General features: G+C 43.5%; 1 protein-coding gene across 1 annotated transcript in view; it reads right to left on the bottom strand.

Moving 5' to 3' along the window:
- The window catches only part of KIF5C (kinesin family member 5C), an 83,283-nt gene extending 68,536 nt beyond the window's left edge, over positions 1-14,747 (bottom strand). The window contains exon 1 of the mRNA XM_061445409.1: positions 14,517-14,747. Coding sequence (XP_061301393.1) covers positions 14,517-14,642 — 126 coding nt within the window. The 5' untranslated portion in view covers positions 14,643-14,747. The remainder of the gene's footprint in view (positions 1-14,516) is intronic.
- Between the last annotated feature and the right edge of the window lie 2,691 nt (positions 14,748-17,438).

The raw sequence follows: 17,438 nt of genomic DNA, 5'->3' as shown, positions 1-17,438 counted from the left end.
GAAAGGGCAGCAAACATTGCAGTGCTTTACCTGGTTTTATCTACACAGGTATTTGATGCACAGCTGCCCCAGCATTATATTCTATTTTGTAGCTTGACAGCTCGTAGCCTAGACTCGCGTAGTATATTGGAAATATTCATCTGTGCATCTCAATGACTATAGTAACAGCTACAATTTGAGCATGGAAGAGCCTTCACGGGAGCTCAGATGTCGAGGCAGGCAGAGCAATTACCCTGTCACTGAGTAATGCAGACAAGTTGCTCCTGGCAACAAACCTCTTCAAACATGGATGGAGAACAGCATTCACATTATAGAGGCCCCATGCACGCGTGCGGCCATTTTGATGAGCTTCTGCACATCCGCCATTTCTCTTTGTTCTGATACTACAGATTCTGCGGCACCTGGGGCAGCCCCATTACTGTGAGGCCAGTGCTTCAGACATAAAATGCACAACTAAAGGCCTATTTAATAAGAACATAGAGCAAGAGTAGATTTTCCACAGGAACTATAACATTTCACAGAGCGTTCGAGTCCCACTATATCACTGACCTCCTTTCACTCTTGTAACACTTCCATTGAGTTCTTTTATCTTTTCTTCTGATTCTTATCTCAGTTTGCCCAGGTTCTTCTCTCCCTGCTATTTCACCCAGTTTCAGAGAGGTAGAGGTGGAGGAGAGAGGAGGCAACTCCCATCTGCAAGGACCAAAGCCACACAGCACTGGGCAAGCCCAAGCCTGGACGCTTGAATACTCAGCTCTAGTCTGCAAGAACACCAGTTCCTGCCATCTGTAGCCTCAGTATAAAGAGGAACCTGCTCAGTCTCATCCATAACCTTGCAACCAACAGGCTTCTGCTTCTCAGCTTGTTGCACTGATTTCCTTACATATCTCATTACCTGAAGGGGGAGGAAGCAGAACTTTCAGTTTTACATGGTATGTCCAAACCTCACAATTTTGCATCAGTCGTCCATTTTTTCTTCAAGCTAAAGCATTTGGAACCAGGTAACTATACAAAAAATAGTAGTTTTTAATAATATTAAAAAGCTAAGGATTCTGTCTCTGATGTAGTGGGGGCTAGGAAAGTTTAACTTGGAAACCATTAAACAGAGACCCCGATGCTATTTGTAAAACCCATACATCTGTGGGAGTAGGGTCATGATACTGCAGTGCTTGATTTGGTAATACTCAACAATCCTCTTCCAGTACGGGCATTCTTATCTGTACCTCTAGTTCATAAAATTCACATTAGGTAATCAGACAAGTAGAGAGGAAAAAAAAAATACAATATTGTATCACCTTTCAAACAAGAATTAGTTCCTTTTTTGCACTTAAGATAATTTATCAGTGAAGGATTAAGTTAAATCAATTTTCAAGAAATTCAGAATTGTTTAAAATTCATTCAAAACTCAAGAGGAAGAGGCTCCAAATGGCTTTGCATTTGGTAGGAAGAATGCCTATTCCAACTTAACCCATACTGAGAAATTTGTGATGACAAGCCGTACTTTCCCAGAGCTGGCAAAGTGGTTCTGACTGCGTTACTACACAGAATACAGGCAACAATTTATACAAATAATACGTATAAAGGTGGTATTACTGAGTTGGTTAAAACACACACAGGAATACACATCCAACTACCCTCCTGCGAACTTTCTAAGAACAGAGGGCTGCAGAATTTCTTCTTGTAAGGCACTGCTTGGACCCTCTTTGTTAATTTTTGTTTCTGTAAGCGCAAAAAAGATTTTCTGGCTCATAACGCCTTCCTGTGCCCGCCCTACAGCTAGAAATGCATTACAGCTTACATATACAGCACATCTCTTCTTCCAGCACAGCAATGAGATCAGCAGACCAGCCCCACTTTCTGCTAAATTACCCAGAAACCCAAAACACTGACTGGAATTATCTGAAGTAATTCTATTATCAGATACAGAAATCCTGATATATTCCCCCTGCATTTCCCAAATCTTCAAAGCAGGGTACAGTCTGGCCTGCCACATTCCTTACAGGTTTAGAAGGCACAAAAAGTAATCCTGCTAAATGCTTCTACACGTGTGTCAAAGCCCTTGTGCTGTTTCTTGACCCACTGTAACAAGGAAGACAAAGAAAGGACCATGACCTATAAAATGGCAGTAATAAAAACACAGTACCTGTCTTGTCTGTAAATCATGACTCATTCCTATTTCTCTCTAGAAGAAAGAACCAAGACCCACAAGATACAGGAGTGACAACTAGCAGAAAATAATGAGAATAAGGAGGGAGCAAATAAATATTAAGACCTTTTATTTACATCAGCATAAGCCGTTGTTCTTCCTGCTAAGTCACAAGCCATTCTGCTGACAGACTTCAACCTCCAGCCGCCCTCATCAATTGCCACTATTTCCAAAAAAAAACTCGAAACAAAAAACAAAGCCAAAATCCTGACCCCATAGTCCTGAAGCCACAGGGGTCTCTTGTCTTCCCCGTATTTGATATTTGTCAAATCTACAACTCTTAGATCCCAAAGTCTCTGAATCCCATGCAACTCCCAAATGGCAGGTTTCAATAACTACAACCACCAAAATTAAAAAGTAAGCAGTTCTTGCTACACAAACCAGCTCAGCACTGGGAATAACTGGTACATGAACAGTCTCCTCTCCACCTGGTCCTTCTGCCCCATATCCCCTCAAGAGGAGGGGTAACTTCTCCCAGACACACCAAGCGCGTGCTGGCAACAAAGAGGAGCTGCCCTCCTTCCCTTCGCAGCAGTTTACCTAGAGGCTGAACGCTGCCTACTGCATGCTTCCAGGGCAACAAGGCATCTTTATTAGCAGTGCTCCACTTCCATTATGGAAAAAAAAAACAAACCCCAAAACAAACAGCATAGGATCAGAGCTGTACCAGCAGGACAGCACTGCCACTGCTACCCCTACATGACTTCCAGCAGGAGCTCCTGCTGCTGCTGCTCACAAGCCAAAGCAGCAGCAGAGCTCCAGGGTTTGTCCTTGCATGCCTGCTACAACTGCATTCACATATTTCAGCCATTGCGTGCAGAAGAAATACAGTTACCAATGGCTCTTTAGAAAAGTGGGAGAGATACGCAGCAATGCTTCCCAAATGCTAAAGACAGAAGGTACCTCTTCTCCAGGACAGAATAACTGCTCTGAATTCCCACATCTACCAGCAAGACTGTAGCTGCTTCAGCTTTCAGGCTTGCTGCATTTTAGAGAGTCCCAAACGACTTTCTCAAGATGAAATGAAGTATGTACTGGTAGCTACCATAGTACCAAAAATTAAAAAACCCTGAAATTTAAACCACCAAACCCAGTAATAGGTGAGACAAAAACAGAGTACTTCCATTGTATAAACAGAGGACCAAGAGGCTGATGAGCCTAAGGTCACTTGCAAGTAAAATCCAGGTTTGTTCAATTCCAGCACAAAGTCTGCACTCAAAACAACCCAAATGCAAGCTCTGTTAAGGTTAAACTATCAACAGATTGAGAGTTGCATCAAGTCAGAAGAGCAATGTACTCAGCTCAGTTAAAATTAGACATTCATATAGTACTGCCTTTGCTGAAGTATCATATGTATGTATCATAGAACATAGCAGTGATATACTATTGACCATTTCTGACAAAGTGAATTTAAAAAAAAAAATTTTAAAAACAGGACAACAGTTCAGGGGTCTTCTAGAAAACAACTGCATCTATAAGCATCTCTGCTAGCTCTGCACATAGCCAGCCTTGTAAAAGCACTGCAGGCAGCACCGGCGCTGGCTTTCCCCTGCAGCAGCTCCAAAGGACAAACAGCCTGGAGGGCTGCTGAAGGCCGTGGTTCTCACTGATCCAACAGAGGCAGCCAGTTCTGCACTCCCTGCCCTTACAGTCATTTGTAGCCATCTTAGATAAGCAGCCCTTCAAAGATCGTGATTAGATGATGGAGACAGCACTGACTCATGTCAGCATATTTTTTTCCCCAAGAGGAGCAGTTCTGCAGGTGAGCCAGGTGTTTCTCAAGCCAGACACTGAAATACAGGGTTTCTCATTCTTTTTCCCAGCTATGCCACTGGGTCACACAACACACCAGGTATGAAACCACCATAGGTGCTTCCATTTTCCTTCAGCTCTTAGCAGCAGAGTCCTACCTTCCTCCCACACAGGAAGAGGGAAGGCAACTCTTACACAGCGCTTCACAGCTTAATGATCACATATGGTACAATTAAAATAAATTGTTTATACTGGCAACAGTTTTGTTTGAAGTTTATGGCTAAGGTTATTTTATAATACTCAGAAAATCTGGTCTGCACATGAAGCAAGCAATAGACAGACAAATTCTTCTATTACCAATACAAGCAAATGTTTTTCTTAAGTATAAAGAAACATGTGCTTCTGTATAGCAAAATTAACTTTGCTTTGAGATTTGTTTGCATTTTTTAATTACTCTGCTCTGAAGCTGAACTGTAAAAGATACCATAAAGTGAAAAATAATCAAGACAATGTGTTTATCAAATGATAGCAGCATCTCCCACTGAGTAGAAGAGGATGAATATGACATGGGGGTAGCAATTCTTCGGTAGTGGCATTTGTATGATTTATACAGTGACAAAAATCAGTGTTGGGCTGCTAAAGAGGAATTAACTGCTGCAGCTGGAGAAGACAGAGCTGCATGGGTGCAGGCAACTGCGTCTGCAGTGTAACTGAAACAGCTACTAAGAGCATCAGCAGTAAAACCGAGGAGTAGCATGGCTTCCCAGGGTCACAGAAGTAGTTGCATTTTTAAAGAGCACACAACATTGATCAAGACATCAGCAAGGCAAGGTGCACACACTTGCTGTGCCTGCTCCAGCTGAAGTAACCACAAGCACTTCTTAATGGAACATCACTGCGTGATATGAGCTGGTCCAAAGTACATACAGATACATACATAAATATATACATCCTCCAACTGCATTCTGTGCTTCCCTCACTGGGCTCTAGAGTCTGCAAGTACAGCTGCTCAGCTATTGTACTACAGAGCAATGGATTAAAAAAAAAAAAAAGGCCAGATTACTGTCCTTAATAGATTTTTGGAACAGATTACTACTAAATGAACAATATAAAAATCTCAAAGCTCTGTGAAAAGTTGCTGCATTATGCACATCTCACTGTTGGCCTAAATACAGAGATTCAAACAGTTCAGGAGAACTATACAGTCAAGGAAAGAGATTAGAACTGCAGGAAAATCTGACTTCTCTTAACAGCTTTGCTAAAAATATTCACTAACCCAGTTACCCCAATTCAGATAACAGTCTCCTGCATATCCTCTGCTAAATGGGAGAATAATTTAGCAGTCAGAATGACACTTGGGTATCAGAGACTCAACTTCCCCCTAGGTTCCCAATGTGACTTTAAAAGTCAACATTCCCACCCTCAAAATAAAAGGTGCTCTTTACCTCACAGGCTGCCACAAGGACAGTTAAACAGAAAAGACAGTGTCACAGCAACAACACCTAAGTAAATTTGGTACACGGGTACAGTGAAAGTTACTGCAAGCATTTGGTACATTTGACACATAAGAAAATGTGAGTTTCAGTGTCTCATCCCCCTCACACAACATGTTTAACAACAGCTTCAAAACAAACAGGTTTTCCAGAATCCTAGTGCTCCTTGACCCATAAGAGTCTCCTACACTAATCAAGAGCATGTCCTATCCATCATTATAAGTAGATAGCATGGTACGATTTTTTTTAGCAGAGAATGAAGTAATGAAAAAATGCATCTCTTTTAGCAAAGATATCTAAGAGGACTACTATTAAATATTTAAGTTCTTATCGCTGAATACTCATTTCTCATGAGGAAAAAATCCAACATTCTTGATTTCAATTAGACTACCACGTAATTTGAAAATACACATTTTCTGAAGCTGTCATGGGACCAATTATCGTTATTATTATGTAAATCTGATAACAATCACATGCACTTCCAGGACATCCCATAAAAACTCAAGAATCAAACAGGCCACATATATATATATATATAGACATAGCTCAGCTTTTTTCCAGTAAGAGAATAAAACCAGGAATCCATCAGAAATACCATGCCTGTGACTCCACATCTTTAAGATGCTGAGGGATTCTATTTTGGATATTTTGAGGTAAAGGGTTTGGGGTTTTTTTGCAGTTGTGTTGGGTTTGTTAGTTTTCACACACCAAAATCCAATGAAACTGAATAAAGCTATTTTTCTAGTTCACAAAGCCATCAAACAGACAAGTACCATTATCCAACATGTACATTTCCAACGGAGCAGGAAAAACAAACACTGGCAACACTGCAATCAAGTCAGAAGTGTCAAGCAACTACTGAGCAACTTTAAATCACTTTTCTGGTTCTACACCTGCAGTGTCAGCTGAAGCACAGATCACCCCTTACTGCACACCCAGCCTATTGTCTCAAATGACTTGAATTCAATGTCCCTTCATTTTTCTGCCTGCTGCCAAAGCAGAGCTCTGCTGCCGCACCCTGCAGCATCCTGGTTCTCAACAATACAGAGAATTGAGAGCAGACTCTGAACCAAGACTCATTCCCACACAGATACAGGTTTTTTTAAGTCATCTGAGTATCTTGATAAGTAACTTCTCAGAATGAGTCTTACCTTGGTACAATCTCTGAGTTTTAAAAGGCTGCAGCAACACAAAAGCAAACAAAAGAGTGGAAGGATAAAGAGTTTGAAGGTAGTCAAAGGGTAATTGTCTTTGGTCTTGTTGGGCTACAGTAAGACAAAACATGTCAAGCTCAAAGGAATCCAATAAAAACAGACACAAAATATTCTGTGTTTTGGATGTTGTCTATGTTAAGAAAAAAAATACAAACAAAAACTACACAGCAAACCACAAATAAATCCCTTTGTGTAGAAGAGATATTTTCATTAAAACATTCATGCCAAATTCCAAATATACTTCTGTGTTCAACTAAACCAACCAGAATTTAACAAGGGATATCAGCAACCAGCCTGTCCCAAGCCATAGAAGCTAACAGGTGGAAACTGGATTATGTGTGTTTATAACCAACAAGCAGAGAACAGATCACCCCTTTTGTTTCTTCTATGCCACTCCTCCCTTTTCAGCACATGTCCACAACTCCCCTTTTCCCCTACACATATGGTATTACAACACAGCTCAGGTTATGCACGCTGAAATCTTCAAACAGAAGAGCTGACAAATACTGATGACACAAGATACTTAATATTGTCCTCAGTGGAAGGAAAAGCCCACCTTTAAGAAGGTTATGAGATATGCAGGTTTGCACCTTGCTTTGATATGCTGCTTATAGAGTTAGAAATGTATGTTAGTGCCTGAGACAGATAAGACATTTCAGAACAATTAAATTTGGAAGAAAACAAATCCTAAGGCAAGTAACTTTAATGATAACAGGCAGGACATGAAAGATAATACAAGAGCATGAGCAGTCTGGTTAAATATGCCAAGAAGAAACAAGTAATCTCTCCTAGTAAGTACCTGTTTTTACAGAAGCATCCCCTCTGCACCCCACTCCTCAAAAAACTACTACAGAGAAGAGCATGTTAATATTAAAGACTTATAAGTGGCATCTCATCCTTTATTTTACCTTCTGTAACAGCTTTTATTCTTCTGGAACAGTTTGAAACACTGAAACAATATGTGGAGATTTAAGTACACATCACTCCCTAACAGCTTCCTCACTACACGTTAAGCCTTCATTTAGGGAAGGAAGCTTCAGGAGAAATCCTCTCTAATGATGCAGGAAAAAAAAAAGTACTCCCAGACATCCCTAAACACTGATGTGACTGTACCAGACTGAACAGCCATTTGCAAAAACAAATCCAAACACCAGTGACTAACTACTGCATATCAGGGGAAGGAAACAAAGGCTGCAACAAGCTGAAGCAAGGTAAGCTAGTACGGACACCAAACAGTCTAAGCCTTCTGGTCTATACCAAAGACACCCTGCAGGAGCTATGAGAGGAAAAAAAGCAGCATTGATGGTGGCAGAAGACTACATTTTCCAGTGGTTTAACAGTCTACCATGTTGAAATATAGCATCTATCTCTCAAGTTTTGAAGCTTTAAGTAGGAATCCATGGTTTTGAAGTAATAGGTATGCAGGACGAAGATATTTTTAGAGAAATATATCCAAATGGGATTAGAAAGATAAAAAAGCCTTCAACACTGAGAAAACACAAAAGGCAAATTGCAATGGTGAAAAACATAATACATTTTGCATTTTGAGTAAATCGTCTAACACTATCAACAATAAACAGGTGCCGAAAAGCATGTGCAAGCACAACTTCATCCAAGAAGCATGCATTGATCAGTGTTGAATAATTTTCTTCAAATTCAGCACTTACAGACAAGCTTGAAAGAATATACGTTCCAGAAGGGAAACAGCAGAGGATTCTGAGAAGAAACAAACAGAAGACCCCCAAACCACACTGTCCCCAGAGACGTTACTATCTCTGCTTAAATCTAGCAAGAACGTGCCAAGCAGCATTTAAGAAGCCAAGGATTTTGCTTTGAACCTTAACTGAAAGGGAAGGATCCCTGTCTCAGAAGCATCTTAGAAAACTGGTTTGGTGCCAACAGTCTTGGGACCCAAGTCGGCTGCTGCTCATCCTGATACCTGTGCTGCAGCCTCAGGGAAGCCCCGAAGCATCACCCACGGCAGGGCTTTGGCAGACATGAGGGCGCTGCTCACGCAGGCCACTCACTACTCTCTGAACACCAGCACACCATGCGTGTGTGGATATTCCGTGTTTAAAAGCTTTGCATGAGTCAAATCCCCATGCAAACCCAAGTGTTTCCTTAGGAAAGCTACCTCCCCATCCCAAACCAACCCAGGCTGGGTTATGGGACTAGACAGATGCAAAGGCTGGTGGTGAAGAAGGAGAATCTTTGAGGTTTGGAGAAGCTCAGAGACTATTTTGCAAGCTCTTGTGAAGACAGATCTTTTCCACTGACTTACATTTGCTTCAGTGCTGTACTGGAGTATCGGTGTCAGGAAAAAAATGTATTGTACTTCTTGATAATTAAAACCAAAGCAGCTTCATTCTTTAGCAATCACACTGTAAAAACAGAACCAAAAAATTACTGGGCTGGTCCCATGATTTTAACCTTCTACACAAGCTCCTGAAAATAAGCATGAAGCAAAGCAGTATGCTGTAGGAAAACACCTACTCTCCTTAAATATCAAGCATATGAGCAGCTCCCTGACTGGCTACCACATCAGTTCTTCACTAAATGGTTTTATTCTGCAAGGCACAGAAAAGCCATCTACACCCAGTGGAATCATCTTTTATTTTTTCTTTCCCAAATGAACAGCAACGTGCTATGATCTACAGGCTCCCACTTCTTCTCAAGACACCTCCTGGCTTAAGCTACTAAGAGAAATCACCTAAAAAAAAAGGTGCGTGCCAGATCTGCCAGTCTGCTGCTGCTTCTCTGGTCATAGTCTGACCTGAAAGCAACATAGCCCAAAGCCACAAGGGAATGAGCACAGCAGAGAGTGGTTCATCTCATCCACAAAACAGGAAAACGCAGCAGGTTAGACACATTCATGGCTTATGCCAGGGTATGGAGAAATCTTAGGATATAGGAGAATTAGTGACACTTTTGATAGAAACAGCCCCCACAGAGATATTTGCCAGCGCTTGTTGTCTTCAGATACCATCGATTCCATAGAAATGTCACGCTTAACTATGCCAGCTACCTATATCTCAGAATAGTCCTTCATAAAATCTTTCACAGAAAACTTGGTCAGGCTTCACTGGAAAAGAATGTTGAGCAGAGCTGGAAAACAAACCAAAGATGCTAGGAGACAAAGCAAGCATTAGCATTCCACATTAAGTGTTCTACTAGGAAAATGTCATGCTACATATCCACAGACATGTTTTACACCAAGACAGCAGTCCCATCTCATTTCACATTCTACGGCAAACCAGTTTGAGCTTTTTATAAAAGGTGTTCATAAATAGGTCGTGAACAAATCTTTCATAAGCAGAAATGTTGTGCATTTTGAGGTAGTGATGGATGCTGGGCTTTTGGTAGAAGCACAATGTACCAACCCATGAAAAAATCCACGCAGCACAGGGTAGGCTGTTGGTTTTTTTTTAAATTAGCCATTTATCTACTATCCTGGGAGAGGGGTTTAGGTCTGTCTTAACCACAGAGTGACAACTGCTTAACAGCATACAGAGATCTCTGTACAGGACGGACTTAAGAACATGCCTTATTTTCATTAGTACAAACTGCTGACTTCATTGGCATATGTGAAATAAAAGGTTACAGGTATCAGATGTTCTAGGGATAGATATAAGTGAGAATCTCTCCATATGACGTTCCAAAAAAAAAAAAAACAACAAAAAAACCAAACCACCAAACAAGAAACCAACACAACTCTGATCAGATTCCACTCCACTCACTGCAAAAGAACCATCCATCATATTTTGTTTTCCTTTATTTCATGGAATATGACACTGCAAAACAGCAGTGACCACTGCTGAGTAGCAGAGTATCAGGTGATGATTTTGTTTGGTTTTAGGCACAATAGATCAGTATGTGGAATATTTCACAGATGAAACAACAAAATTTTCCCCCCATGAGAGACAAGCAGAACCCTGCAGAGACCCTCCCACTTACTCTGTGGCTCTCCTCTGGTTTCCTTGGGTGTAGTTTGCCAGGAGAGCTGGTAGAGGGGTTCGCTAAAGACCCCCAGCACAAGCAGCATGGGGCTGAGGAATGCTTTGCACTGCTTGCCTGACACAGAGCACACGGCAGAGAATTGCAGCACTCAGCAGCTCCTGCTAAACTGGGCTTTACACGCGCCCTCATCCTGCAGCCCAAAAAGCGGCTGACAACCAGAGTGAAGAGTCTTTTATCCCCTTTCTGGCAATATTAACATGAGGTTTACAAGCTGGCTAGAAAGATTTGCTTTTGAAGTTCTCCTTTCTAAACAGGAGATATTTAACTTAAAAATCAGTTTCAGATCAGCGCTAAAAGAGAATTGGTCACTCTAAACATAACAGGAAAAGGAAGTGAAAATGCTATCTCCTTCACAATTAAACTCCTAAATATTTTACAACAGGGATGGGGGAAAGGTCTGGAAGCCCTCTCTCCCACAAACATAAACCAGAAAAGTATGCTCATGGGGAGCATCCCATCAGGTGCTGAGCCTCTCTGCATCCTTCCTTTGCAGATGCTCAGGAATTAAAGCACTCAGAGGAACAGGAATAAACTCGATAAAGCCACATGCCAGAAGACTGCCTCAGTTGCTCACTACAGCAAGCAGCTCCATTCTCTCCTACAAGACCATAAGAACCAAGCCAGCTAGAAAAATACATTTTTAGGTATGTCAGAGAACACAATCAATCAGGGAGTCACCTTGAGGTTGCAGAGGAGAAACATAAAATGAAGCTGCAGTCTGTTGAGACTGTCTGGCAGCTAACCACAAAAGAAAGCAGTGGATTTACCAGTGCTGCCTCTTCCTAAACCTTCTAAAAGGTTTTATATTCTAAATCTTAAAGTAGATTCAAAATACAGTGGGTTTTCTCTGTTTTAAAGAAAGGAAAACTTAAGGTAAGACATTTTAATCTTCCATACTTCACTGTGTTGCATGTGCAAAGCTCATGAAGATGGATGGAAGAAGCCAGAACATAAGACACTGGGTCAAATGTCAACTGGTTTGAACAGAGCTCGGACATTGCCCTAGGACTTCCCTGATGAAAAGCCCCAAACCACACAACACAGGCATCACAGAAATATAGCTTTATACAGGGCGTGAAAGATTTCTGGGAAACTCAAGCCTAAGTTGTCGAACTTCCTTCATTGGTGTTTGTTTTCAAGAAATATCATCAAGTCATGTTATTTAATTTTTGTGGAAAAATCTGCTCAAGGCCCTAGGAAAGTATAATGGGAATGATTCAGAAAGAAAGCACTTCTGCTGGGAAAGAAAAACAAATTTATTCAGACTTCCTAGTCAGAGAAAACTAGACATTTTCTTTAAATGATTTATCTTATTTTTTCTTATGGGATGACAAAAGTCCTCTGGGAGGGGGGTTTCTTAAATTTTAACAGAACCCCTTTCATTCCAATATATTAGAGAACAAAAATAAAAACTGCATTGCAGTGTTTTTCAAATGTTACAGGAAAACAACAAAAAAGGTGTTTGGTGCTTTTTGCTTCAGATAATGTTTTCAAGAGCTTTTGAAGACTAAATTCCTGCTTTTCTAGAAGGAAGTCTACTCTACATTCTTCCACCAGAATTGGAATTCCTTACCCCTGACAAGCATTATTTATTGGATGTTGGATTGTTATTTGTTGGAGCTGAGCAGCCACCCTAAACTAGTAAACAATAACAACCAGTACCACTTTCTACTGACATACTGCAGTGGCATCCACTGTAGGTCAAGTTACGCCAAAGCTTGAAAAATATGGGAAGATTTTCATGCTCATTTACACTTACAAAACCACAAATATCCCCACGGAACCCCAGCTGCATGGCTTGTCTTTGAAAGAAAGCAGCTGTATCTGAGGATTTATTGCACTCATTAAGATTACTAAAATGTGTACCTAAAAAAGATCTATATTTTGCCCTGTGAAGGGAAAGGAAAGGCATACTCCAAGCTTTTGAATAGATTTTCAAGATTACAACCCCTAAAAAATATGCTACTGGACTGAATACACATAGAAATATTTCTATATTTTTATATAAATAACTACATGGTTTTTTCTTGTTTCTATGTTTTTAAACTTCCATGGTAGAAATTGACAGTTGCTGTTACCTTTCCTTTTTACCTTTACTACAGGAATTCTCTTCTGACTGCAAGACAAAAAATACCTTTTTCAAAGCATTATAGTTACTGTTTTCCCAGACAACAGATACTTTATAGACAAAGACACATTACCTACTTGCACACTCACTTAGGCAGGAAATGGTTCTAAATTCTACTTCTCCTTAAAAGATCATGTTGTTAAGGGATTTACAGTAAATTTATTTTAACCTACTTTTAATGTATCTGAGTGTTTATTTATTTAAGGGAGGAAGGGGAACTGCTGACATTTGTTTCTTAAACATCCATGTGACTGTGCTACAGTTAGGATTTAGTTCCAAATATTTGTGGACCAAAGACAGCCCTGCACTGCTGACCGAGACTGACAACCAATTTGATTCTTCTGCTGTTAGCAAACTGTGGTAGGTGCTATGGCTTTAACCTTCCAATAAAGGAAATTAATATGGCCAGAGGAAAAACATTTAATAAAAACAAATTAAGAAAAACAAGTTCATGTCCAGAATTGACCAATTTGTTTCTCTACAACTGTTTTGCAACTTCCAAGAAAAAAGTTTCTAATCAAGCCAGTGTTTTAATACAAACCTTAACAAATCATACAAGCACTTTCCTCATTCTTTGGAATAACAATTAATTGTAGGATCTCTTTATCATACTACAGTATGGATCATAGTATTGGTTCAACCCCAGTAGACCAACATATAAAATAAAGGACTAAAGAGAGGGGCTGGTTAGACAGAAAATATAGCTTAAGTTCGAGAATACGGTACTGCCTATGTAGACCCACCAAATCCAGCACCGGCTAATTCTTGAACCCATAAAGAGACACCCGCTTTGGAAAGCTTCAGCTCCAGGAAGGACAAGTGAAGGCGCTTTCCCTGCGCCATGTTAACCGCTCGGCAGAGAAGCTGCATCCCGAGCCGCGTAAGGCCCTGGCACTCGCACGCTTTGTTCATTTTAAAGCCTTTGCTGTTGCGAGCAGCCTACCCGTGTAAAGCGCCGGGGAAAAGGCGGCTTGGGGCGGCTGCTGCAAGAGGGCACCGAACTGATGTTTAATGTTTGTTTGTAAACGAAAAGGAAAAACTTCAACTCGCGCGGGTCACCGCGCCTAAAGATACACCGTAACCCCGCTGTTCTGCAGAGACCAGCCAGCACCGGCGCATCCCGCCCGCTCGAGGCCACCACGGCGCATCCCGCCCGCTCGAGGCCAGCACGGCGCATCCCCGGCCCTACGGAGGTGCCCGGCGCTCCGGGACCGGCTTTGTCCGCGGGTCAGAGGGTGCTGCTCGGCCCTGGCGCGGGGGATCCCGCCGCAGCCCCGTGAAACTTTCCCCAAGCGGCTGCCGCAGGGGCGCGGCGGAGGCGCGGGCGGCCGCCCCCGCGGAGATCGGCGAGCATGCCCAGTCACCGGCATGACATCAGCGCCGGCAGCGGCGGCCCCCGCGCACCCCCACCCCTCCCGAAGCCCGACCGGCCACCCCGGGGGAGCCCAAACCCCCCGACCGCGGTGTCGGGGAGGGAACAGGGGGGCAGAACCCCGGGGAGCACCGCCACCCCCTCCTCGCTCCGCTGCCGCGGGAACAATGGGCGCGGGGCCCACCGGCAGAGGGAGGAGGGTGGTGGGTGAGCGGGGCTCCTGCGGGCGGCGGGACCTTCAGGAAGGATGCTCACTCCGGGGCTACGGGGAGGAGGGTGGATGCTCGGCACGGCACGGCACCGCGCAGGCTGGGGAAGGATGCGGCAGACTCACCCCGATAACAACCGTCTCGTCGCCCTTGAATTTGGGGATGAATTTGTCCCCCCGGAGGATCTCCGCCTCGTTGAGGGGCCGGAACCGGCACATCACCTTGATGCTGCACTCGGCGGGATCCGCCATCTCGGCGGGGCGGGCGCCGGCCGCAGGGAGCGAACGCTCCGCCGGGCAGGTGCCGCAGACGCCCTGCTGCCGCCGACCAGGCGGGGCGGGAGGGGCGGGACTGGGCGGGGCGAGCAGCCGCTCAGCGCCGGCAGCGGCCGCGGTCCCCGGCTCGCCCCCCTGCCCGCGCGCGGCTGCGCGGAGCCGGGCTGCGAGGAGCGCTCGCCCGCTTCAGCGCCCCCCGGGCTGCTCCGCAGCCGCACCGCAGCGCCCGCGAGGCCTGACGGGAGGCGTAGTCCGCGCTGCAGGTGGCGGCCGCCAAGGAATCTAACGGTCCCTAACTGCTCCCCTCAGCGGCGCCCCACCGCGCAGCCGCTAAGGAGGGAGGGAGCGAGCGAGCGAGCGAGCGAGGATCGCGCAGAGCACCGACCGCAGGCGCCAGGTTAGCCCTTCGTCCGTGGTAGCTTGCAGTAATCCGCTGCAGGTTATGGCTCTCTAATCTGAGGCAGGGACTACGCCCATGCTCGACTCTGGGCGTGTCACAAACAGAAATGCACAGCAGGGCACAGGCATCTATCTCCTTTCCAGTTGTCTGTATTTGCTCCAGTTTTAAGGAGCAAAGTCCTGTGCTTTGGGTTAGGCCTCCAGCTGCTGCTGCTGTCTGGGTGGAGACACCGGCCCGATTTATAACTAGGTTAAAGGATATCTAGTCCCGGGCCGTCATTATATTACCCTTATTTTCTGTGAGGCAAAACAGAAGCAATAGCTGGGTGGCGCTTTGCCCTCATTAAATTTACAAGCAATTTGTCACGATGCAGGCAGTGAATCAGCACCTGGAAAAAACTGTGTCTGCAGCCAGTTCCCACACATTGGGGTGCTCTCCTCCTCCTCCTCCACTCTCTGACATCGTTTCTTCCCTACCTGCTAAAACTACTTGCAACTCACCCTCCTCTGCCAAGGCTAATGAATTTCACTACATTAAAGTTGAGATAGTCTAATGTCTTCTCCCCCTCCTCCATCACTTTCTCCCTGCAAGAATCTACACCACTTAAAGACGAACCCAGCAACTGTTGATGTTTTCTGGAAAGCTGCAGGCATTCCCTGGACTTCAGCAACTCCAGAAACCCATTTCCTCTGGAGTACCAGTTTCATTAAATGAGCCTCGGTCATGCAATTAAGATTACAGTGGCCAGTTCTTTAATGTTTCTACAGAGATTTCCCTTTCCTCTAGCCACAGCAGTTGAGCAGTTGTCCTCAGTACCTGCAATGGATGCAAGAAGAGCAGGCTACAAAGGCTTTTCATGCCCTTCTTAAAAGCAATTACATCAGGGAGAGTTAGCAATGTGCAGCATGTGATAAAACATTATTATGTCATGTGATTTATTCTCAGGGATTACCAATTATCTAGCCCTTTTATTTCTCTTATGTTTCAAGCTTTTACCCTGAATATCCGATTAGGTAGTCAGGACAAGTAGGGGCTTAGTCATAAAAGACAACCATTTCAATTAATTGGTCCTGATTTTTCTCCATTACCAAGAGCTCCTTTTGGAGCAAGATAGGCAAACTCTTTTCTCCTATTAGAGTAGGTATAATTGGCAATCAGTAAGAATGCACTGCAGAGATGTCTTTTCTTAGCAGTTGTCACAAACAGTAATACATTGTCTGTACTGTAGACAATACCATATTGTCACAAAGCTGCTATTTTTACTACTTATTACCAGATTACTGGGTTAAGTAGCCTATTAGGAACATTAGTTTTTAGCCAGATTCAGGAGGGATCAAAACCTTCTTGAGCTTGCAAGCTTCTTCCAGGCTGTTCAGAATGCATGATGGAAGATATGATCTACAGCGTGTTGGAATACTACTTCCTATAAAACATGAACTATCAAGATATAGAAAAGCAGTCATACTTTGCCGCTGTGATCTTAAGCATTATTAATTTCCTTCATTTCTGAAACTATGCTTTTCTCAGATCATGTACTTACAAGAAACGCCACTATAGCTGTAGTTCTCTTGGGTTTAGTGAGCTACAGTGCACCAGAATGCAAGAGTTTTCCCAAAAGTAAAACAAAGCAAATCTTGATGTCATCTCATTTTCCCACTTTTCCAGCAGGTTCTCCAGCTAAGTGCATGACTTACATCACCCTGGCACATTAGATATGATTTGACAGCAAGTGCTGATTTTTCCTGAAGAAATTGTTAAGCTGAGCCAGTGTCAGCTGGGACAGTTCACTGAACAGCCCCAGGTGTCGGAGGTCTCCAAAACAAATAACAAATCCTTTCCTCGAAGACTAGGGTGAAGGGGGGCAGTCATAAGAGAATGATGAGTTTCCATTTCCCTGTAGATGAGCTGCCAATATAGCCAAGCTGTTCAGGCTGCAGGAAAAAAAAGAAAGGGGGCTGTGTGATAGAGCATGTTATGAACAACAGTGGAATGAGGATGCCAACAGAAAGGTGGCCCCACAGAAATCAAGAACTGGGTGCCTGGGCATTTGGGAAGTGAAAAAAGCAATTTCCAGTCCCCAGAGCCAAAAGAACATTGCTTCCTTTTATTGCTGCTTGGTTCAAGGAGTGAATTTTGGCTTTGGGAACGAGCTTCAGGAGAAAAAAGAACAAGAAGGGCTGAATTTCTGCTGTCTTTAACAGCTCTGTGCATTAAACAGAATGCACCTGCCAGGGTCATAATTTATCAGCAGGGGAGAGTGGCTTTAACATAGGTTCCATTAATCCTGGTGTCTCAGCAATGGCCTTTGAGATGAAATCTGATACACTTGTGTCATCAGTGCTGATACACGTCTGCAGGTAAAAGGGACATAA

Source organism: Pezoporus flaviventris, unplaced genomic scaffold, assembly GCF_033815535.1.
Source record: "Pezoporus flaviventris isolate CSIRO_AGI_PZ_B2104156 unplaced genomic scaffold, CSIRO_AGI_Pfla_v1 ptg000001l, whole genome shotgun sequence".
In the NCBI taxonomy this organism is placed as follows: domain Eukaryota; kingdom Metazoa; phylum Chordata; class Aves; order Psittaciformes; family Psittacidae; genus Pezoporus; species Pezoporus flaviventris.
The sequence above is the reverse complement of the archived record's forward strand: the minus strand, read 5'-3'. Positions and strand labels throughout refer to the sequence as shown.